This window comes from Anabrus simplex, chromosome 14 (assembly GCF_040414725.1).
Source record: "Anabrus simplex isolate iqAnaSimp1 chromosome 14, ASM4041472v1, whole genome shotgun sequence".
Lineage (NCBI taxonomy): Eukaryota > Metazoa > Arthropoda > Insecta > Orthoptera > Tettigoniidae > Anabrus > Anabrus simplex.
The window spans coordinates 101,528,527-101,553,437 of NC_090278.1; the positions used below are offsets into that span (position 1 = coordinate 101,528,527).

General features: G+C 39.4%; 1 protein-coding gene across 5 annotated transcripts in view; it reads left to right on the top strand.

Moving 5' to 3' along the window:
* kto (kohtalo) overlaps nt 1-24,911 on the top strand; it is a 396,148-nt gene that overhangs the window by 121,679 nt on the left and 249,558 nt on the right. For all 5 annotated transcript variants that reach the window (XM_067158251.2, XM_067158254.2, XM_067158252.2 and 2 more), the window contains exons 13-15: nt 4,632-4,727; nt 8,977-9,123; nt 17,908-18,061. In XM_067158251.2, coding sequence (XP_067014352.2) covers nt 4,632-4,727; nt 8,977-9,123; nt 17,908-18,061 — 397 coding nt within the window. The remainder of the gene's footprint in view (nt 1-4,631; nt 4,728-8,976; nt 9,124-17,907; nt 18,062-24,911) is intronic.

Genomic DNA, 24,911 nt, shown 5'->3' on the forward strand with positions numbered 1-24,911 from the left:
CAAGTGCTTTTTTAGAATGCTACTGCTTACATCTGTCTGCTGATGGCTTGGCTTAGTCCGGTGGTGTCCGTATATTTACAGGCACAGTGCCTCACCATCTCCGAAAACTGTAAAAGTAATCAGTGGGACTCTGCTTTTCCTTCACTGTTTTTGTTTTTTTCCCTTTTCTTCGATGCCTTTTTGTCATTTCCTGCCGAGCAACAGCATGCACTGTCGCAGCTGCCTTCAAGATCTGAATCAGATTTGTATTGCTTTTGGCGGTACATAAAGTGACCACTTGGCACATTCGGTGACTCTCCCCTTCCCATTGAAGTCCGCCTGGATGGCTGGCTGTGTTGTTTAGCACTAGCAGAGAAACAGGTACAAGTCCATCCAAGCTGGAAGGGATGACATGTTCAAGTTTCTAAGAGCTGATGCATTTGAACATAACAGAACCAGAATTATTTCTTTACAAGCCTTGAAATCCAAGGCTGAACTTGCCTTAGCACAAGGACAATTACCATTCTGTTGATATTATACAGTTGTGTTTTCTTTAATAATGATGGCATTGATTGGTCAGCTGCATGTTTATCACCACAAATGCCAAGGAAATGAATTTCAAGAGGTAACCCATCCATCTTTAGCCAAAAGTGTGCCCTTGAATGTAGGATAATCGGGCAGTAACTCATTGCATGAGCAAATAACAATACGTCATCTACGAATTTATTTTTAGTTCTTAAGGTGCACTTATGTTTCCACTTGAGTACAGGAGCTGTCCCAACATTAACCACTCAACGTAGAGACTCCCCAACGCACTCTGTCGTGCATTGCTTCTGTCTAGCGAATATTTCTTGAACTATTACAAATGCAGTAAGATATATCTACAGACGAAGCATCGATCTTCCATTTGATGCATATACCTATCGAGTTCTCATCGATTACATATGATATATCACGTCTGAAAACCAACAAGTTCTGTTGTTGACATCATGGCAGTTAAACGTTTTCTTGCGGTCTAGAATTTGAGAGTGAAAGTTGTGATTGTGACATTGATGTTGCTTTTGATACACGGGAAAATATTGGCCATAATGTTATTGATGGTGGATTTCTGTGAGAAGACATGGATAATTATAGAGGGCAAAGGGAAATTTTAATGGCAAATTATGGGTCTCAGAATGCTGCAAAGAATTGCTTATATCCTGTGTGGAAATTTTGAGTTGTTTTATACTGCCGAGTTCGTAAAGATGATCGTAGAATAGGCAGTTATTTATTTTCAATATCACATGTGATCGCATGGTATGTTATTTCCGCTCCGATTGAGGGTAAATGAATGCGTACCGGTTACTGTGGAGGAAATGTATGTAGTTTTTGCATTGTGTATGTTAATGGGCATAGTACAGAAACCTCTATTGAGATCAAAAATCTGGTTACTAGCTACTTCTGTATTTGGTTCAGCCATGTCTCTTGTTCGATTTGAAAGCTCAGAAGATTCCTCCACTTCCTTGACCTTGCATTGACCTTGGATAAGTCCAATAAGTTATGCTGTTTATGTATTTATGCACTACAGTAATAACAAAACAGGACATTCTGGTAAAATTCATTGAACTGCTTGTCATTTACGCCCAATTAACTAAGAGCCTGCACTCATAGCATGCTTGGTATACTCCTCCTGCAGCATAGGGTAGCCCGGTAGTGAAAGTCGTCTTACACTGAGAGGTTAAGAAGATTACAAATACTTCATCAATGCGCTCCAGGACGTTTGGTCTTTGTTCACTACTAACGTACTTAAAACTATTGTATCCACCAACTGATCTATTTTTATCGTGTCCATAACCAGAAACAAGAAAGACAAGATCTGATACGTGACTCGAAAGACAGGTGCCAACTGGACTTTCAGGCGACCGATGTGACCAAAGCCAAACTAAAGGGAGTGTATTCTAATAATAATAAAATGAGTATCAGAGCTGTGAGTTTGCAGGGTGTAACATTTATTCTCTATTACAGTAGAACCCTGCTAATAAAGGGGTTTTTTTTTGGATAACACATGATAATTATTTTCGGAAGTTAAATGTTGAAATAACGATGCATAAACTCTGTTAAGCAATGGTGCATACTGTATATTAACATTAAAGTGTTTACATAACGTCACTCATTGTATAAAATGAGTGATTTTCTTCTGAATTTTCTTGGTGCAGCGCTGTCGCGCCACCGTTTAATCAACAGTACATCAGCTGGTGTAGATTCATTACTTTGTTCAACAAAGCGCAAAGCAATCTGAAATAATTAAACAATTGTTTTGCTACCACCGTAGAACCTCGATAATTCGAAATTGGTTAATTCACAATCCTGCCTAATTCGAAGAAGGTCTCTTTCCCGGAAACATGAGATACGGTTTTGCATGTTATTTAAATTGTTTAATTCAAAATACGGATAATTCGTAATTTGAAGTACAATGTCGGCATCATTACAGAAATTTAGACTTTTAATTCGAAACTGCCTTTACATTTTAAAACAGTAGTATGTTACAGAGTAATTTCAACTCAAAATTTATCCGCGTCATAATAGAACACATGTTCCGGAACGTGGAGTGGTACCGTAGCTTTCCGCATTTACACTCACTTCGGTGGATCTATAGTGCTCTTCATGATTACTAAGTTGAATGAAATCGGAATTCTTTTGTATTCAAACTTTTAAGGAACGCCGTAATATCACGCAACGGGCAGTGTGCGGGAAAACAGAATCTGCGAACACTGGCGATGCCGACAGTTGACGAAAATAATAATAATTTTTTAAAAAAAGTGTCTCGTATAATAAATTCGTAGGCACCGAACAATATTGTCATTGCCGATGAAACTGCATTACTTTATTTTAATGCGAGCCCAAACGATCATATGGTTTTAAAGGAGAAAGTGCCAGCCGGGGAATCGTACAAGTGTGAGGGATGGGGGTCATTGTAGTGCCTTGAAATGCACATGGAAGCGAGAAACTTTATCCCCTCGTCATAGGAAAGATCGATAAGCCACAATGTTATGGGCGTCGGGAACTTTCCATGCCAGTACAAAGCATCTAAATATACAAACAGTACAGAAATCCAAAAAAATAACCAGCATAATTTATCCCCGTCTTTGAATTGTGTGATATTTTTCTTTCGTTGTGTGAGGTTATGTTTGTAATTTATTTACCCAAGTGCATTATTTGAACATTGTAAATGCACCTTGTTGGATACATGTTGGAAATAGTTTTTTCCATGGCATTTGAAAGGTTTAAACCGTGAATCAAGGTGATTGCATGTATTAATGAGTCTTAAATACTTTGTGACGTGGCAAGTGTTTACATTTCTGAAGTACAAGAGAAGTGCCATGGCGGGAAATCGTACAGGGATAGTCATCGGAAAGTTTGATTTTAAGGACATCTGGCACTTTCTGTGTAAATACAAGGCATCTAAAATACTTACAGTATAGTAATTCAATGAATAAAGTACTTGCACATGGGAGCCAGCATAGATTTCTCGTCTTTGAATCATGTTTTTTTTCTTTCTTTCGTTGCGTGAGGTTAAGTTTGCCAGCGAGATATCCAAGTGCATTATTTTAATACTGTAAATGCACCTTCTTGCATACATTTTGGAAATAGTCATTTTTTTTGGCATTTGCAAGGTATAAACTGTGAATTAAGGTTAACTGCATGCAATAATGGGCCTTAGAATATTTTGTGACGCAGCGAGGGTTGGTATTTCTGAATTGCGAATTGGCGGTTAATTCGAAATCACGTAATTCAAAGTCCGATTTTTCAGTCCCAACGACTTCGAATTAACGAGATTTTACTGTACTGAACTGAATACTGTATACAGTAATTTTATTACAGTAGTGTAATTAATTAAAATTCTAAATCAATCTTACCTCTAATGCATTAAATCATCTAATGTAACCCGATTCTCAGAACTGCTATTGTCAAGGTCAGAATCGTCTGCATAATTTTCATGACTACTAATAATAATAATTATGATACCGAGCTCGATAGCTGCAGTCGCTTAAGTGCGGCCAGTATCCAGAATTCGGGAGATAGTGGGTTCGAACCCCACTGTCGGCAGCCCTGAAGATGGTTTTCCGTGCTTTCCCATTTTCACACCAGGCTAATGCTGGGGCTGTACTTTAATTAAGGCCACGGCCGCTTCCTTCCCATTCCTAGCTCTTTTCTGTCCCATCATCGCCTTAAGACCTATCTGCGTCGGTGCAACGTAAAGCAAAAAAAAATATTGATACAGTAACAATAATTTTTGCTTGTTCAAGAAAAAAAGTATCATGGACCGAACTAGAGGGTAATAATCTGTTTTGTTTTATGCTACATGTGCATACTGGCGTAAGTCATAATATAAAAATAGGGTATGCCTCGTAGCTCTCAGCACATATAGCAAGAGAGTTACTAATATTGACGGCTAAGAATGAGAGGGTAAAAACAAAATATTGAAATATAATTTTGCCAGTGCATTTCTGTTAAGCCGGGTTCTACTGTGTTAAGGTTTACTGAGCAAGTTGGCCATGCAGCTTGGGTCTAGATGTGAACTTCATTCAAGAGATGCTGAAATGTTCCCCCATTTTCACACCAGGCGAATGCTATTCTGTGCTATATGTTAATGGATGTGTGGTGTTGTGCAGGACCACGCCCGTAACATGGACTACGATGACAGCAAGATCGACGATGACCTGGACAAACTGCTGCAGCACATCAAGGAGGAGCAGCAGAACTCGTCGGTGAGTTATGTCTCCAGTGATGGTTATGAATTTCATGTTTTTGGTCCGTATTGAACAATATATAAGTAATAATAATAACTTAAATGTTTCCACCTTTTCAATACAATATATTCACAAGATTACAAAATTATACGGTACTAGTTTCGACCCATCTAGGGGTCATCATCAGCCGTATTGGAGCAAAGATCATTTGTGGCGAAATCCTAAGACAATATTATTTTAAAGAATAACAAGTGAAATGAGATGTTATGGTAATAGTTAATAATACAAGGAATATACATAATAAGAGGTTTTTAACAAAGAATAAAGTATAAATGGGGTGTTGTAAAAATTATAATCATGGAAATCAGTAAGTTCTTGTATTGAAATGAAATATGGCTTAGGAAGAGGGCTTAAGGTGGGGCTGAAGGGTGCGGGAGAAAGTGTAATTGTCTTGGAAAAGTACCTTTGATTAAATTTAGGATTGAGTTTAGGTTGGCTGCATTATTGTTTCTGAGGAAAGTGATAAATAGATCGAAGAGTATGTTGGGTTTCTCTGAGATTTCATTGAGATTGTGACTGGCATTAAAGTATTGGTCTAGGTGTATGTAGTAATTTTCCATTATGTTCAGTAAAGGGCCCTTGTTTGCTAATACGAGGATGTCCATGTCTTGTTCAATATTGGTGAAATTATGGTTATAATCTTGCATGTGTTGGCCGATGGCTGAAAACTTGTTGTATTTTATTGCGTTAGTGTGCTCGTGGTATCTGATAATGAAGTTTCTCCCGGTTTGCCCGATGTAGGTTTTTTTACAGGTGGTACATTTGATCCTATAAACTCCTGATTTTAAAAAACTGCTGGTCTTGTTGATGTGTGAAGTATTGTATAAAACATTCATGTTCTTATTGTTGGTTTTGAAGGCTATTTTAACGCCTTGTTTCTTAAAGATGTTGGTTAACTTGTAGATATCATTGTTGAACGTGAAGGTGGAAAATGTTAGAGGTTTGGTTATTTCTTTTTTGAGGGTAGTTTTTGGGCGATGTTTGTGTTTATTGATTATCCTTTCTATAAAATGATTGCTGAAGCCGTTGAATTTTGCGATTCCGCGGATTGTGTTGAGTTCGTTTTTTAAATCTTTATTGGACATAGGTATGCTGAAGGCTCGGTGAACTAGGCTGTTGTATGTGGCTCGTTTGTGGGACTGGGGGTGCACTGAATCTTGGCGAATGGTGGAGGCTGTTTGAGTGGGTTTTCTGAAAATTTTATAACTGAAAGAATCTGAGTTTCTAGTGATGGTTAAATCTAGAAAGTTGATTTTTTGATTTGATTCGGATTCTAGTGTGAATTTGATATGAGGATCAATATTGTTGAGTCTTAAGAGGGTGGTGGGTGCGTTAATTGATTTCTCATTCATGATTACAAAGACATCGTCGACATATCTGGCCCAAAAGAGAATGTTTTCGAATTCGTTGTCAATTTTGGTGTATTCGAGGAAGTCCAGGTATATTTCTGCTAAGATACCTGAGGCCGGTGACCCCATTGCCAAACCATTTTGTTGATATATGACATTGTCAAAAGTGAAGAAGTTATTGTCGATGATAAGTTTTAATATTGTGATAAAGTCTTGTATCTCTAGTTTGCTTAAGTGGCTGTTTTTGTTTAAATTGTTTATAATTATCGGAATTAATTTTGATACTTGTATGCTTGGGTACATGTTTACAATATCGAAAGAGTGGATGGAGTGATCCGGTTGCAAATTGAACTTGTTTAGTTTTTCTACTAGCTCAGATGTGTTTTTAATAGACTTTTTGGATAAGAATTGATAATTTTTTTAAGAAACATTGGATGAATTGTGATATTCTGTATAAGGGGCTCGGTCTATAGTTGATAATTGGCCGGATGGGAATTCCGGTTTTGTGAATTTTGGGAAGAGCTTTAGCAGTGGGGAGTCCTGGGTTCATATGTATGAGTTTGGATTTTTCCTGTTCAGTAAATAAAAATGAAGTGTTTTTAAGAGTTTGTTTAAGTAGTTTTTGAATTTTTTGGGTGGGGTCTTTTTTGATTATGGAAAATGAGCTGTCTGTGAAAAAAAAGAAGAAAATTAAAGACAACGAACTCATCATAACCAAAGCTGACAAAGGCAATGCAACAGTTATCATGGATAAAAAAGTATATATTGAAAAAACAAAAAACTTTTTCACAGACAGCTCATTTTCCATAATCAAAAAAGACCCCACCCAAAAAATTCAAAAACTACTTAAACAAACTCTTAAAAACACTTCATTTTTATTTACTGAACAGGAAAAATCCAAACTCATACATATGAACCCAGGACTCCCCACTGCTAAAGCTCTTCCCAAAATTCACAAAACCGGAATTCCCATCCGGCCAATTATCAACTATAGACCGAGCCCCTTATACAGAATATCACAATTCATCCAATGTTTCTTAAAAAAATTATCAATTCTTATCCAAAAAGTCTATTAAAAACACATCTGAGCTAGTAGAAAAACTAAACAAGTTCAATTTGCAACCGGATCACTCCATCCACTCTTTCGATATTGTAAACATGTACCCAAGCATACAAGTATCAAAATTAATTCCGATAATTATAAACAATTTAAACAAAAACAGCCACTTAAGCAAACTAGAGATACAAGACTTTATCACAATATTAAAACTTATCATCGACAATAACTTCTTCACTTTTGACAATGTCATATATCAACAAAATGGTTTGGCAATGGGGTCACCGGCCTCAGGTATCTTAGCAGAAATATACCTGGACTTCCTCGAATACACCAAAATTGACAACGAATTCGAAAACATTCTCTTTTGGGCCAGATATGTCGACGATGTCTTTGTAATCATGAATGAGAAATCAATTAACGCACCCACCACCCTCTTAAGACTCAACAATATTGATCCTCATATCAAATTCACACTAGAATCCGAATCAAATCAAAAAATCAACTTTCTAGATTTAACCATCACTAGAAACTCAGATTCTTTCAGTTATAAAATTTTCAGAAAACCCACTCAAACAGCCTCCACCATTCGCCAAGATTCAGTGCACCCCCAGTCCCACAAACGAGCCACATACAACAGCCTAGTTCACCGAGCCTTCAGCATACCTATGTCCAATAAAGATTTAAAAAACGAACTCAACACAATCCGCGGAATCGCAAAATTCAACGGCTTCAGCAATCATTTTATAGAAAGGATAATCAATAAACACAAACATCGCCCAAAAACTACCCTCAAAAAAGAAATAACCAAACCTCTAACATTTTCCACCTTCACGTTCAACAATGATATCTACAAGTTAACCAACATCTTTAAGAAACAAGGCGTTAAAATAGCCTTCAAAACCAACAATAAGAACATGAATGTTTTATACAATACTTCACACATCAACAAGACCAGCAGTTTTTTAAAATCAGGAGTTTATAGGATCAAATGTACCACCTGTAAAAAAACCTACATCGGGCAAACCGGGAGAAACTTCATTATCAGATACCACGAGCACACTAACGCAATAAAATACAACAAGTTTTCAGCCATCGGCCAACACATGCAAGATTATAACCATAATTTCACCAATATTGAACAAGACATGGACATCCTCGTATTAGCAAACAAGGGCCCTTTACTGAACATAATGGAAAATTACTACATACACCTAGACCAATACTTTAATGCCAGTCACAATCTCAATGAAATCTCAGAGAAACCCAACATACTCTTCGATCTATTTATCACTTTCCTCAGAAACAATAATGCAGCCAACCTAAACTCAATCCTAAATTTAATCAAAGGTACTTTTCCAAGACAATTACACTTTCTCCCGCACCCTTCAGCCCCACCTTAAGCCCTCTTCCTAAGCCATATTTCATTTCAATACAAGAACTTACTGATTTCCATGATTATAATTTTTACAACACCCCATTTATACTTTATTCTTTGTTAAAAACCTCTTATTATGTATATTCCTTGTATTATTAACTATTACCATAACATCTCATTTCACTTGTTATTCTTTAAAATAATATTGTCTTAGGATTTCGCCACAAATGATCTTTGCTCCAATACGGCTGATGATGACCCCTAGATGGGTCGAAACTAGTACCGTATAATTTTGTAATCTTGTGAATATATTGTATTGAAAAGGTGGAAACATTTAAGTTATTATTATTACTTATGTCTCCAGTGTTTTGGGAGGTTTACCTCACAGTCTGTGGCTCTGACACTGTTTCCCCTCTGTGCTAGGATGCTCCTGACTCTCCCAAAGATGATGGGGTCACTCCTGGCTCCTTGGTGGCACCGGTCACTCCCATGGAGTCAACAGAAGTCGGCGTAGGGATGGAGACCCGATCCCGACACCTGCTGTACACGACGCACTTCCCACTTCCTCAGGTGAGGCTTAAATCTAACTTATGGCAGGTCGTGGCTGTGTCTTAGCTCTTTCTTGTGTCACGTAAGCCAGCTTCTATATCATTTGAAGATGCAGCACAAATAGAGAACAGGTTGAACGTAAATTGAAGAAGGCCCTCTCCGGCAGGAACTGGGAATAAAACTGCTCAGCTCCAGGCAAAGAGTTCTTAGGATCTAATCTAGATCTAGAAATTACCCACCAAATTCAGGCTGGACAAGGTCATCTGGTGAGAATGCAGAAACGTGCTCAACAATGCAGCTGAAATAAATATATTGAGTGGCGTTATGAGGAACAGGCAGTGACGAGAACTATGTAGGAAGGACCTACAACGAGGTGGATGTAGGAAGATCTCCGGGAGAAGCAGTAAATAGAAATTGTAATTGAGATCGTGGGAACTGGAAATGATTTGTCAGAAATGTTGAGCGCACGTGAATGGGAAAAGATGATGATTGGATAGTGATGCTTTACACCTTCTACCTGTTACAACAAAATGTTTTCTGCTTTTACATTTTGAGCATATTGTGAATGTTTGACCAGTCCTGAATGTAACCTCACATCATACCTGCCAAGTATTCCCGTTTTTAAGTGAAATATACGGATTTTGAGGGTGTTTTACGGTTGTATGGATGAACAACGTTATTGTACGGATTTTGAATATCCGCGTTTGTTTCTGCTTTCTGTGGACAAATTGGATTTGTTTCACTTTCAATAGTAGCTAGTGATACAAGATGCAGTGTTTGATTATCGATTAGCACCGTTCTTCTGTCACCTGTTCGACCTCAACTGCTACTTCATTCACTGAGACATTCCCAAACAAGTATCATGCTGTGATATTGAAGAAAAGAAATCGGTGAAAATTAGCAGGCTGTGAATTTATATATAACAGCTTTAGGAACTGCGTCGTGCATTGTAGAAGCTGAAAGGCTTTGTTTGTGTGTGGGTGTGAGGAACATTGGCGGTAGTTCTGAATCTTGTGGAATTGTGTGACAAAATTTTAAGCAATTTAATATTTTTAGTGGTGTTCGTAATGAGTTCAACTGAGAAGCGATATCAACCTTTAAGGGAATCGTATTCGGCTGAATTTACTTATTTTATACAATCATGGAAAGTCGAAACGTTTGCATTCTGTTCCATGTGCTTGTGTGCTACAAACGTTTCTCACGGAGGAAGAACAGAATTAGTATATCACATTAAGTCTGTTAAATGTTAGGTTAGGACAGAAAGTGACATGAGAGAAGTCCTGAAGAACCATTTTGACCACCTACTGAATAGACCAATTCAAGAAAAAATACAGAACCAGAAATCAAAGCCTACAAAGAGGAACCCTTAAAATCTATGCCTAAAGGAAAATCTTCAGGTGCAGATGAAGTGAATGCGGACATGATAAACGCAGCAGGCGTCCAGGGTATACAATGGCTGCACAGGGTACTAAATGCTAAATGCTATATGACAGACAACAAAATACCTGCAGATTGGAGCAAGGGCGTTATAACCCCCCTGTTTAAGAAAGACAGCAGGCGGGAACCCACCAAGTATAGAGGAATAACACTGCTGTCTAATGGGCTAAAAATTCTAGAGATTGAAAGGAGGTTGAGAACCATCATTGAACCACAGTTAGAGGAGGAGCAATGTGGATTCAGAAGTAACAGATCAACAATGGATCTAATTTTTAGCACCCGCATGCTGATGGAAAAGTATTGGGAGAAAGGCAAGAACCTGGTGATTGTGTTCCTGGATATAGAAAAGGCCTATGATAGTGTTATAAGAGATAAGATCTGGGAGTGTCTCAGGAAAAGAAATGTGCCTGAAGGACTGGTAAGGAGAATTCAGATGCTGTACAAATTGTAGAAGGTCGATCATCATGGTTCGTGACCAAGAGTGGAGTTCAACAAGGAAGTGCACTGTCCTCACTACTGTTCATAGCTGCCTCTGTGGATCCGTGGTAGAGTGTTGGCCTCAGGATCCCAAGATAGCGGGTACAAACCCGGCAGGGGTAGTCGGATTTTTGAAGGGCAGAAAAAAGTCCATTCGACACTCCATGTCGTACAATGTCGGCATGTAAAAGATCTCTGGTGATACATTTGGTATTTACCCGACAAAATTAATTAAATCTCAGCCATAGACGCCCAAGAGAGATCCGGTTTACTCTGTCTGCTATCTAGCGGACCTAGAGTAAAAACGGAACGTTGAAATTGACGAGCAGAGAGACAGATGGCGTCAAATCGAAATGTCTGCAAACGGTAGCTGAGGCCATACGATTATTATTATTGTTATTATTATTATTATTATTATTATTATTATTATTATTATTAGATGCGAAAAAGACCAGAAAACTGATCACGAAAGCTCACTTAGAAGTTGTGCATTTCCTTCTTTGCCAGGCAGCCTTCAGTTTTTCTCTCATCGTGGTTCTTCGTTCTTCTGTCCACTTAGCTCCTGTCTTCTTCTTGTGGTTTCTCTCTAACTCTACTTCCCACTTGTTGATTTTCGTTCTGTAGCAGGTTCGGTTAGCGTGTCGGCCACTTTGATTCCTGATTTTTCCAGGTCTTGGCGGATTTCCGTTGTCCACCTATTTGTTTTGATGTTTTCTGTTGCCTCAAGTAAGATTCTTGTCAGTCTGTTTTCTGGAAGGCGTTTGATGTGTCCGTAAAATTTCAGGCGTCTTTTTCTGATGTCGGCCGCAAGGTTTGAGAGCTCCTCGGTTTTTGAGAGCTCCTTCGTCAGTCAGTTTTGGGCCGAGAATTTTTCTGATGAGTTTACGTTCCTCTTTCAGGATGTCTTTGAGTACTGTTTTCCTGTGGAGATCCAGTGTTTCACTCGCGTATAGTATTTCAGGTTTGATCACAGTGTTGTAATGACGAATTTTGGTGAAGATTGAAAGGCATTTTTTGTTGTAAATGTTTTGCGTTCGGCCGAGGGCTCTCTTCATTTTTTGGATGCGGACCTCGAGGGCCTTCTGTTCTTTTCCTGTTGGTACTATAATTTCTCCGAGATATCGGAACTCGGTTACTTTTTCAATTGTGCCAAATTTAGTGTTCAAATTCTGGAGGCTGCAGTGGTTGCACATGACCTTGGTTTTTGTGAAGGAGATTTGTAGGCCGAATTTTTCTGAGCATTTCTTGAGAGTTTCGATTTGGCTGATTGCCTGTTGTTCGTTTGTTGCAAGGATCGCGAGATCATCTGCGAAAGCGAGACAGGAGATTTTTACATGTCTTCTTGTCATACTTAATGGTTGCCAATTTCCTTGAGCGTTTAGAGCTTGTTCCCATTCTCTCATGATTTTGTCCAGGGCTATGTTAAAGAGTAGTGGGGAAAGTCCATCTCCTTGTCGGACACCGGTTTTTATCTGAAATTTTTCAGATATATTTCCCATGAATTTTACTTGGGAGGTTGTGTTGGTGAGAGTTAGTCTGATGATTTTTTGAGTCTTGTTGTCCAGTCTGTACTCACTCAGTGTTTGGAAGAGAGATTGCCGGTCAATGGAGTCGTATGCTTTCTGGAAGTCCACGATTGTGCAGATTGTGGGTTGTTTTCTTGTGTGTCGTAGTTTCAAGATGGTTTTCAGGTTGAGTATCTGTTCTGCACAGGATCTGTGGGGCCTGAAGCCCGCTTGGTATTCGCCTATGAGTGGTTCTAGTTGTTCCTGTGTTCTTTGGAGGACTGCAGAGAGGATTTTGTATGTGACTTGCACCAGGGAAATTCCCCTGTAATTGTTCACATCTGTTCGGTCACCTTTTTTGTGAAGTGGAACGAGGAGGGCGTTTGTCCAATTTTCTGGTAGTTTTTCCGTTGTCCAAATTTCTTGTATGATTTGTGTGAGTTCTTGGAGAGAATTCTTTCCTAGATGTTTAAGAAGCTCTGCTATGATGCCGTCGTCTCCGGATGCCTTGTTGTTTTTCAGTCGTTGTATGTGTCGGTGTATTTCCTCTTGTGTAGGTGGGGATGAGTCTGGGTTTGGGTTCGGGTGGGGTTTAAGTTGAAACCTCTCCGTTGGTTCTGGGGAGTTGAGTAGTGACTCGAAGTATCTCGCGAGTTCCTTGGTGTTTTCGTCATCTGTGAGTGCCAATTTTCCGTTTTGTTTTCTGAAGCAGAGGTTCTTGGGCGTGTACCCATTTAATCTGTTGCGGAAGACGCTGTAAAAATCTCTGGTGTTGTAGATGCGGAAGTCCTGTTCGGCCGACTTCAGTTGGTCCTCCAGGTATTTCCTCTTGGTTTGTCTGATGAGTTTAGAGGTCTGTCTGCGGACTTTGCGGAATTTTTTTTCGTTTTCAGGTGTACGGTTGCTAATGAACTTCTGGTATGCGTTTTTTCTATTCAATATGGCTTGGTCACATTCGGTGTTCCAAAACGGGTGTCTGCTCTTTTTCTGTAGTGGGATTTGCTCTGATGCACTCTTCATGATTTTTTCGTGGAATTCGTTCCAAATTTTGGCTGGGATTTTTTCCCATGTTTCCCTGAGATTTGATGTTTTTATTTGTGCTGTGTCCAATTTTTTGTTTGCCTTGGATTTCTGGTATAAGCGTTTTGGGGTAAATTTCACTTTGATTCTTGTTAGATGATGGTCCGAGTCAATGTTGGCTCCTCTGCGGACTTGAACGTTGTGTACTTCTTTTTGTGCTGGGAAGGAGATGGCGACATGATTGATCTGGTGTTTGCCTCAGCAGATGTTGGGTGATTCCCATGTGAAGAGCTTATTGGGGTTTTTCCGTAGGGATGTTGACATGATTTTCAGGTCATGTTGTTGACAGAGCTCGATGAGGCATTTGCCATTTTTGTTGGTCTTTTCGTGTGCTGAGAATTTTCCTGCGGTTTTTCTCTAGCACTTTTCTTTACCAATTTTACCGTTGAAATCGCCGAGGAGAATGATGGTGTCTTTTGCAGGTATTTTGATGAGTGTGGTTTCAAGTTTGTTCCAGAAGTTTTCTGTTTGTTTCTGATCTTTGCAGTCGTTGGTGGGTGCGTGGCCATTTACAAAGGTGTAGTGGCGATTTGCACAGCGAAGTCGTAAGGTCATTAGTCTGTTGTTTATGGGTATGATCTCTTCTACGGAGTTCACGATCTTTTTGTGTACGAAAAAGGCCATGCCTAACATTGGTGTGGCTTTTCGTACTGTTCGTGTAGTTTTGTTCTTGAAAATGCGGTAGTTACCATCTTCTGATGTCTCCGACTCAGTGAGTCTGGTCTCTTGCACAGCGAGTAGCTGGATTTTTTGCTGATCTAATTCTGATGTTAATCTGAGAAGTTTTCCTACTTTTAGGAGTGTGTTTACGTTTAGCGTGCCGATGTAGAAGGGTGTTTTAGTGGGAAGTTTGCCAGAGAGCTCCGACTCTCTCTTTCGTGTCAGCCCGGCTCCTCCAGAATCCGAGTGGCTGGTTGCTGTCTTCGTTTTCAGTTGGCGGGTGGATTGGTTACCACCTGGAGTAATGTTGTTCTTACTTGCACGAATCATGGTGTGCTTGTTGTTGTTGTTATTATTATTATTATTATTATTATTATTATTATTATTATTATTATTATTATTATTATTATTATTATTACTGTTCATTGCTGTTATGGACAATATAATGAAGAACATCAAGGAAAATGCAGTGACCTTTGATGATGATATGATTTGGGGTGAAACAGAAGAGGAAGTACAGACCAGACTCAACGTATGGAAATCCCAGTTCCAGGAACATAACATCAACATCAGCGAGACCAAGACAGTGGTGATGGGCGTCCAGCAAGCGTAAAACTAGGAGACCACCAGCTAGAGTGTGTGGATAGTTTTCCTCACCTTGGAAGTGTAACCTCCAGTTATAATTAAGTCATAAAGGAAATTACAGAGTGCAAAAATGATCCGAATTCTACCAACAAGTAAGAATACTTTTATGTAATGACATGATTCCAAAACCGGCCAAACTGATGATGTTTAACAGCTATAATATTGACCTATGGGATTGAAGCATGCACCATCACAAAAAGAGATTCATCAAGACTGCAAGCATCAGAGATGAAATTTCTTAGATCCACCATCCAGAAGACCAAGATGGACAACTTAAGAAATGAGGAGGTGAGGAAAGAAGCCAGAATAAAGACATCCCTATTAGACCGAATCGGCACATCCAGACTACGGTGGTACAGGCATGTGACGAGGATGGAGCCTACAAGAACAGTCAGAATAAATTTGGAAAGATAGGTGGAGGGGAAAAGACCTGCAGGAAGACCTAAAACCCGATGGATGGTTGATCTAGTTACCAGAGGATGGACAGTGGATGATGTTCTCGATGACCAAGTTACATATGGACAGGAAGAAGTGGAAGAGGCCTATTAACAGTACCCGGGAAACCGGAACTGTGCAATGTTGATGATGATTAAATCATTACAAGATATTAGAATCATTCCGTATTGACGGTTTTCACTTTACAATGGCGAAAAATGAAAGTATCCTCCTATTCAATACATCATATATTCCGTCATTAGACGGAGTAAACAAGTTCAGACATGTTTCGGCTCGTTTGAGCCATCTTCAGTGAAAAAATTAGGGGGGTTGGAATAATTTACATAATATGAGTTGAAAAAATGCTAAAAAACATAATGAAAGCGCAAATGAAAAAACAAACAAAAGAGAGCCTAGACGGAAACAAAATAGCACAAATATACAATATTTACATCAATATGCAGAGCAAAAAACAACTTATTGTGACAAAATTCAGTGAAACAGGTGTTAATTTGAAATAATAATTGATACTAAAAACTGCGTTAACCTAAGAAACAAGGGAATGAGAAAACAAATTTGTTTTGTTTGTTTTTTCATTTGCGCTTTCATTATGTTTTTTAGCATTTTTTCAACTCATATTATGTAAATTATTCCAACCCCCCTAATTTTTTCACTGAAGATGGCTCAAACGAGCTGAAACATGTCTGAACTTGTTTACTCCGTCTAATGACGGAATATATGATGTATTGAATAGGAGGATACTTTCATTTTTCGCCATTGTAAAATGATTAAATCTGTTAAATATTTCTCCAATACAAAATTTAAGGATGGCAGTCAGGAAAGTTAATTTGTTTTTTACCCCCTGTGGAGCCGATCTTGATATAGTAAGAGCATTCCGCTCTCCACTTCAGTTTTAATTGAACATAATATCCCGTTGGCTCCTGCCAATCATGCTTGTACTCTGTTTAGGAAAGTCTTTCCAGGTTCAGAAATTGCAAAAAAAAAAAAAAAAAATGGCGGTGGTCGTATAAAAACCAGACACATTTTGAAAGAAGTGGCTACAGATTCAAGAAATGAACTTGTTGGTTACATGCAACGTGAACCATTTTCTTTAGCTAATAGTAATGCTAAGCTCTACCCTGTTGTCATCACCTGTTTTATGCCAAAGCAGGAAAAGATGGTTAGCTCAGTGTAGCCTTGGTGGGTGATTCAACGGGACATAATGTTGTTAATTTCACAGTTAGTGTTACAAAATAACAATTCAAAAGTGGGTGTAGCGTTCTGTTCTGACAATGCTCCAGTCATGATAGGAAAGAAGGGAAGTAAGGTCATCTGTCTTCATACTGGGCTGCTGAGAAAGGTGCATGAACTATTAGTCGACATCTTCTATTATTTGGAAAAGAGTTGTAAGAGGAAGAAATTCCAAGAGCTTCACTTCGAGGAAGTGAAGAAGGTCCTAAAACGTGGCTATCATTTGTAAGGTGTCCGCAGAGCCTGTTAGAGCAATGGGATCCACTACTAGGTTTCTTTAAGGATGAGGTGCTTGTTAATGCTCAACTACTAGCTTAACGTCATTTACGAGCCTGGTAGTTCCAAAGACTGTGAAAAGAGGAAAGCTACCTAGTGGTTAGAATTAATCGCTCCCATAAGATTAGCATGCATCTCAAAATCTGACGCTCTTGTGCCAAAGAATAAGAACATTATCCAAAATCGTGAAGAAGTTGTTTTAATGGCTCTGTTATGAGAATACTGTGTCCTCTGTCCTTTATTTAGTGCTTCCTCTCACGTTCATAAACTACTAGAAATAATGATGAACCTGTTAAAGCAGCTGCTTTCCAAATTTGTTAAACAAAAGTGATCAAAAGTTCCATCAGAGAGACAATGAACTTAGTGAAGAAACTTAATGATAAAGATTCTTTTCATCTGCCAGGGGTTACAAGTTCCCTCTTAGTGCTGAAACAGATGTTTCAAAAATTGAAGATGCCCAGTACAATTATATCATTGCTGCCTGACAGATGACACGAAATGGACTCGCTGAGCTGTGTGTGAACGTGTGCTCAGCTTGGTGAAAAAGATCCAAAATCAGTTTAGGTCCTCTATGTCAAATGGATTCTATTTCTGTAATTCGAGTAGTTTTCCTCCAGAATAATAATGGTGTGCTCGTGAATTTCGACGTTCCGTTTTACTCTAGGCTCGCTAGTATGAGCTCTTGGACGTCTGTGGCTGAAGAAAGCAAAGAAAGCAAATCATCTCCAACCTGTGATTGTGTACAGATGAGCACTCGTCAAGATGTGACTGTACCCCCTTGCTGTCCTTTTTCACTATGTCTCATTCACGTGTTGTTAAAAATTTTCTGCTTTAGGCTCTTTTTGAAAGTTGGCAGGTTGGAATACAGAATATGAATATCAGTGTTTAGTTATCGAAACAAAGCAGAAAATAATTGTTCTAGTTACTGTCTTAAATGTTTTGCTGAGACATTGCATCTGTTGAGTCCAAAATTCCCATTTTGTTGCTCCTTCATAAGCTGCGCTTTGCAGTATTAAATGAAGTTGGTTTTTTCTTGTAGGATGAACCTCTGAGCCTACACGACTGCAACCAGCGCCACGTTCTGTTGTACGGCGTGGGCAGAGTGCGCGATGAGGCTCGGCACACCGTGAAGAAGATGACCAAGGAGATCTGCAAACTGTTCAGTAAGAAGTTCAGCATAGACGTGGCCGAAGGTACCTAGAGATTGAGTCGAAGCTGGGACTGTGCTAGTTTACTGTTGTTTTGGGCTGCCTGGTGTGCTTGGTTTAATCATTTCTCATCGGGAAGTAGAGGAATTTTAGAAATGAAAAGCCTACAGTAACAGGTGGACAAAGGTGGCACTCTATCCCACCATGTGCCTTCATTGTCTCTACGGAAATGACTTTGCTTTATTTTACGAGGCGTGTTTTTTAAGTGAGTTCCGTTTGAAAGTAAGTACAGAAAGTACTTACTTCACTCTATTTTTTGACAGTTGCCAATTGCAGGCTGTCCACTTCATGGCCGTATCGATGAGTATAATCAACAAATTAATCTAAAAAGCCACCTAATTGATACTTTATTTCTTTTCCCTTAGGCAAAATTAAAAATACATTAGCATACACAGAACATGTTTCGACCACTTAGTGGTCATCTTCAGCTGTATATAAATATCTTAGATGAAAACATTAGGAAAGTAAGCACATTAGATCTTAAGACTATGTCCCATGTGATCCTAAAAACTATTGTTCTAGGTGCTTTAAATGAAAAGGGAGGGGGAGGTTGGGGGTAAGGAAGTATGTGTGAATGATACTTAAATTACAATTCGCGTCTACAGTTGTGTTTAAAAACTTACATACTAAAGTACACATTTAAAATATTTAAAAGCGTCTATGGCGAAATACTTTTGTAATAACACTAGGTGGCATGAATAAAAAGTCAGTGTTTGTAATAATCTTCAGGCATTTGTGAGAAGAACACTTGATTAAAATTCGTATCTGCAGTGATATTAAAAACCTTCTTTTCTAATAAACATACTTTAAAAAATCCTAAAGTGTCTATGGTGAGGCACTTATTTCTTTTAAAAACACTTGTGCTTGAATAAAAGTCTATGTCATTGTATATCAGTCTTCAGGTATTTGTTGTTTATAATTTGTATTGAATATCTTCCTTAATTGTTGCTCTTATGGTTATGGTAAAAGGCCGTGTTGACTGTTTAACTTCGGAGAGTTGCTCTTTGGATTGTGGTAAAAGAATGTGTTGGCCGTTTGACTTGCTAAAATCCTATGGTAGCTTCTGTTATATCAAACGACGGTCTTCTGATTTCGGTAGCTTGTCACACGATCTGCAACCAGCAGGAGATCGTAATATATTAATAATATGACATACAATAAAAATAAAAAGCTCTGAATTCTAAATATATCGCGGGAAGATGAATGTATTAGAAATTGCGTGGCCTTGACTCACCAATGTGCTTACTTTCCTAATGTTTTCATGTAAGATATTTATATACAGCTGAAGATGACCACTAAGTGGTCGAAACATGTTCTGTGTATGCTAATGTATTTTTAATTTTGCCTAAGGTAAAAGAAATAAAGTATTGATTAGGTGGCTTTTTAGATTAATTTGTTGATAGTTTCCAAGTTTGTTCGAACACTCATCATACTTGATGGTTATGAATTTCATGTTTTTGGTCCGTATTGAACTGAGAATAATATATAAGTAATAATAATAACAACGTAAACGTTTCCACCTTTTCAATACTACAATATATTCACAAAATTACAAATTGTAGTATTGAAAAGGTGGAAACATTTACGTTGTTATTATTATTACTTATATATCACTCATCATACCTCGTAACCAATTTTAAAATACCCTCTTCATAGAAATTTGCCACCTGCTCCGATAACCAAGAGTTCACTGCCGTTTTCACGTCGTCGTCATTGTAATGGTTGCCACTGAGGTGATGTTTGAGGTGGAGGAACAGATGGTAATCGCTCGGCGCAAGATCAGGACTGAAGGGGGGGAGGTCTAAAACTTCCCAACCAAAACTGTCCAATGAATTGCGGGTCTGACCTGCAGTGTGAGGTCTTGCATTGTCATGGAGAAGGACAATTCCCTTTGTCGGCATGCCGCGTCTTTTGTTTTGAATCACTCTGCATAGCTTTCTCAGGGTTTGGAAGTATGCTTCTGCATTGATATTGGTTCCTCGTTGCATGAAGTCGACCGATAAAACACCATGCCTGTCCCAAAACCGACGCCATGATTTTGCGCTGGGACAGAGTCTGTTTGGCCTTTACCTTTACAGGCGAGTGTGTGTGTCTCCATTCCATGCTCTGTTGCTTCGATTCGGGCGTGATATGTGAAACCCATGTTTCTTCTCCAGTTACGATCTGACTCAAGAAGCCATCGCCTTCTTCGTCATAACGAGTCAAGAACTTCATCGCATACTCAAATCTTTGGTTTTTCTGGTCCTCTGTTAGGAGTTTCTGGACCCAACGGGAGCACAGTTCCCTGAACTTTAGGTGTTCACAAACAATTTTGAAAAGCACTGATCTCGACACGTTAGGAAATTCGTTTGAGATACCTGTTATTCTGAAGCACCTGTTTTCACGAATCTTCCTTCAACTGAAGCCATCAAATTGTCTGTAATCAAAGAAGGGCGACCGGAACGGTCCTCATCATGGACGTTGTCACGGCCATCTTTGAATTACGTACCCACTTACGCACTTTGTTTTCACTCGTGACAGTATCACCGTACAGTTCGCATATCTGTCGAATTTTTGCAGCAGACAGGTTCTTTGCTGACCGAACCTCACACGCAGCGGGAGAGTTGATAGTCTTAAACATTTTGAAAGCACAGAACAGAACCGTAGAGGTTAGCTACAGAGCTGAAACTGAGCACAGTCGTTCCCGAGGCATGCCGGTACACGACGCGTGCGCACGTTGCGATATGCGCGTGAACTACTAGTGTCTACAACAAAACGGACCTTACTGAAAAAACACCCTTCATAGTTGCATCAAAGAAGGAGAATAGTGGCAGGATCTCCTGTATTAATCGTACTGTTACCCTTACACTTTGCATTTTCACGTGTTAAAGAAATGGTACATGTGATTGAGAGGAACCTCTTAGCAGGAGACTGTTCACCGTAGTACAGCACAGGCATCACTGGCAATGCTGCTCAATCCACAGGAATTACCAAACAGGTGTGGACCTAAATAAATAAACACATCAGCAATTGTGTGGGAACTGACACTAGAAAGACGGGGGTCATTTTTACCCTTTTATGAATTCATTCTCTGCTGTTGCCATAATTTATTTTAGATTTTTTTTCACACTACATGAATTACTTCTCTGGCCCTGCTTGGGCCCTTAACCTTGAAGGACGGAAGAGTCATATTGGATATCACTTATTCTCTGGAGAAAAGTTTTATTTGCATTATGTCACACTGACACATAATATGGCGATGATGGGATTGAGAAGGATGCAGCCATGGTGGAGTAAGACACACCCCTATGGTTGGGAGGGAGTGATGTGTAAAAATAATACATACATCTTTGTTGGGGTTAGCAGGACCGTGTGCCTTATTGACAAAATAATCTAAAACTACAAACTATATCATATAAATCATAAAAAGCAAGTTCAGCTCGGTCCTACCTTTAAATCTTATAATTAACTCAAAATGAATTTATGTGCTAACCCAACGAAAAGTTTAACGTGAAATTTACACTCGCACTTAAATTACTTGCCATATTAAAAAAATAATTATAGCTCATTCCAAAGAAAACAGTATTGCTCTTACAGACCTACAAGGAGTGAACACTCATACCGAGCTCGATAGCTGCAGTCGCTTAAGTACGGCCAGTAATCGGGAGTGAGTTCGAACCCCACTGTCGGTAACCCTGAAGATGGTTTACCATTTTCACACCAGGCAGATGCCTGGGTTGTACCTTAACTAAGGCCACGGCCGCTTCCTTCCCATTCCCAGGCCTTTCCTATCCCATTGTCGCCCTGTGTCGGTGCAACGTAAAGCAAAAAAAAAGACGCTCGTAATTTTTCGTGATTAAAGAAATGTTATAATGTACTTTATATTGTATTATGAAAGAAAAAAAAAATGGATGGGGTCTATTTTTGGTTGTGAGTTATTAAAATAACTACTGAAGCTTTTCTATTTCATAAATACATTCGCAGGGAGGAAGCAGAGCCATTGCTTTTTTGCCTTCCTTCCAAGTTGCTCTGGTACACGCTGTGAATCACCCTATCTATTTATTTGTGTGTGTTCTGTACTGCAGCAGCGATACACCACGGAATGACCAGAAATTCGCTATGATTTTTATCTGCGCTTAGTTTTGTTATTTAGCTGCTGTTATTTAAGGGCATTTTATTTTTGCCAAAATTTTACTATTTTTTCACAAGCGCGTTCAATTATTGTCATTCTCTTCGTGGGGCGAATTGACGGCACAGTAGTAGCCAGCGTTGCCTGGGCAAATTTTTTAAATGCAGTTAACTGCATCCCCCACCCCGAGCCTGTAAAAGTTGTCTATTTTCTCGCAGTTTGCCTTGAACTTCATTACTGACGTGCAGTAGTTGCTGTAAAATCATAAATAAGCCGCCCACATACAATCCCTGTACCTTAAATTATTTTAAAAATTGCAGCTTAGTTTCTTCCTTCTTTTATTTTGTAACTAACATTTATTAAACACAATGTGTACATGAGAGTTGTATATTACAGAAAATTTTTATTGTAAAATGTCAGCGAGTTTGTCCTTGCTATGCAATCGAGCATTGTCCACATAGAGTGCTGGAGCATCGAGGTGACGCCTGGTGAAATCCTCGTTGGATGCAGATTCTGAAGTGAAATCCCTGCGCTGCCATTCTCATATAGACGTGTCCCAGTGGGAAGTTAGGGGCCCTCCATTCATCTGTTCTCATGGCTGGCGTGTGATAGTAGCTTTGGTCTGTTGTGTTAGCTTTTTCTTCCCTTTCCTTTATGTGGGTTTTGTATGCTGGGGTTTGCGGCAGATTGTTCTTTATTCCTAGCTCCCTGACAAAGAAATCTGTGTCTGCTAGTAGATAAACGAGTCTGCTCCTTGTTTGGGACAACTGAAGGGCTCTCCATAGACAGATTGATTTCACGGCCTTCAGCCTTCTTAGATTAGCGGGAGTAAGATGGATCCAGGCGTAACAGGCTATAGGGCAATCGTAATGTAAAAGAGTTTTAGAGCTGTGTCAAGAGATAGCTTTTCAGCGTTCTTTATGTCGAAGATGGCTCTAGTTGCTGCGGTGCATCTTTCTCCTGTATGTTTCGTGAATGCTTTCCCTGTGACTTGAAGGGTTAGTCCAACTCTATCTTGTCGTTTCCGCAATGGAAGTTGTCTAGTTTGGAGATACTGCCTCATCTCCTGAATTTCATGATTTTTGTTTTGTTGTTTATCACTAATTCATTTTCCTGCGACCACTTACAGAGCTTAGTCAGTCCTACGTGTAGGGCAGATCTGCTTTTCGAAAGAAGAACCATATCGTCTGCGTAAAGGATCATTGATACTTCATCTGATGCAACTACTCTGACTACGTCATGAGTTAGGATATTAAATAACATCGGGCTAATAGGGTCTCTTTGGAGAACCCCGTTTGTTTTGAGTATGGGCTTATTGGTGATTGATAGCAGATTGAACACTAGTATACTCTCGATTAGTTGCAGGAGGGGGTTTTGTTGTCCTAGAATGGCAGAGAATTTCCTTATCACACAATTGAAGGCTTCAGTGAAGTCTACAAAGGCGACGTAATAATGTCCTCCTATTTTACTGGTGGCGTCCCATATGTTTGCAAGTATTTTCTCAATGGCCTGGAGTGTGGATTTGCCGGGTGTGAAACCAAACTGTTCCTCCGGCATATGTGCTATGGCTAATGGTAGGAGATGTGTTTATATAACCTTTGAGAGAACTTTGAAGGGAACGCATTCTAGCACAATTCCTCGGTAAGAATCTGCAACATCTTTCGGTCCTTTTCCCTTGCACAGAATCTGGACAATTGATTTTCTCCACTTTTCAGGGATATTTCCTTGTTTGATGCATTTGTTGAACTGAGCAGTCCAGAGCCCGGTAGTGAATGGTAGCAGTTCCTTTAGGACTTCATTGGTCAAGTTGTCGGGACCAGCTGCTTTTCGCAGTTTCCCTTGCTGGAATGCCACCCAGACGTCTTCTGTTGTGAATTCGTTTTGCACTTTGGACATCTGTGATTTAATATAGATCCTTGAGAAATGTTCCCATATCTCCATCGGCACTACATCGTCGAGGTTCCAGTTTGAGGTTCGAGCTGGCATACTGAAAACTCTTTTCTTTCACTAGGATCCTATACCTTCTGTCATGTTTGTGTTTCTCTCCATTGTGCAGTTTATCTTCTCTTTGGCGGTTTCTCTCTGGTTGATCTAATGATGGATTCCTCGAGCATCTGTAATGCTCTGTCTATACTTCCACTCTGTGTGTCTCTGTCCAGATTTTCATTGAGCGCCTTCGTATTGACTTGACGAGGTGTCCATCTTTGCACTACTCTTTTGGATTCTATTAAGTCTGTGAAGAAGTTGATCTGGATCGGTATATGCTTCTGTATGGATGTCGGTAGGTGCTTCTGATTCGTGTCCTCTATAAAATATTAAGTCTATCATACTGGAACCGTTGTGAGCAATATAGGTTGGCAGTACCTCTTTGCTGGCTAGAGAGAATCCTCCTTCTTCCAGCATTTCAAAGACTGCGAGAGTTTTCCTATCGGGTTTGTCTTTGCAACAGTTAACGTCACTGGCTAATGTTAGGAGGATGGATGTATCAACCTTGTGGAGGGCGTGTAATATAGATTCTATGACGGCCTCGGTTGTAGCTGTGGGTTTCATGTACATACCGATGACTGCTAATTGTTTGAATATAACGATCACATGGTTTTCGTTTGCTAATTAGTTGGCCAAGGGATGGCTTATAAAAGCTTGACACTCCACCAGCGGGTCTTCCCTCATGTCCTGCCTATGCTTATGCATGCACGGAGTAATAACCGTTTATGTCCACTGATTGCA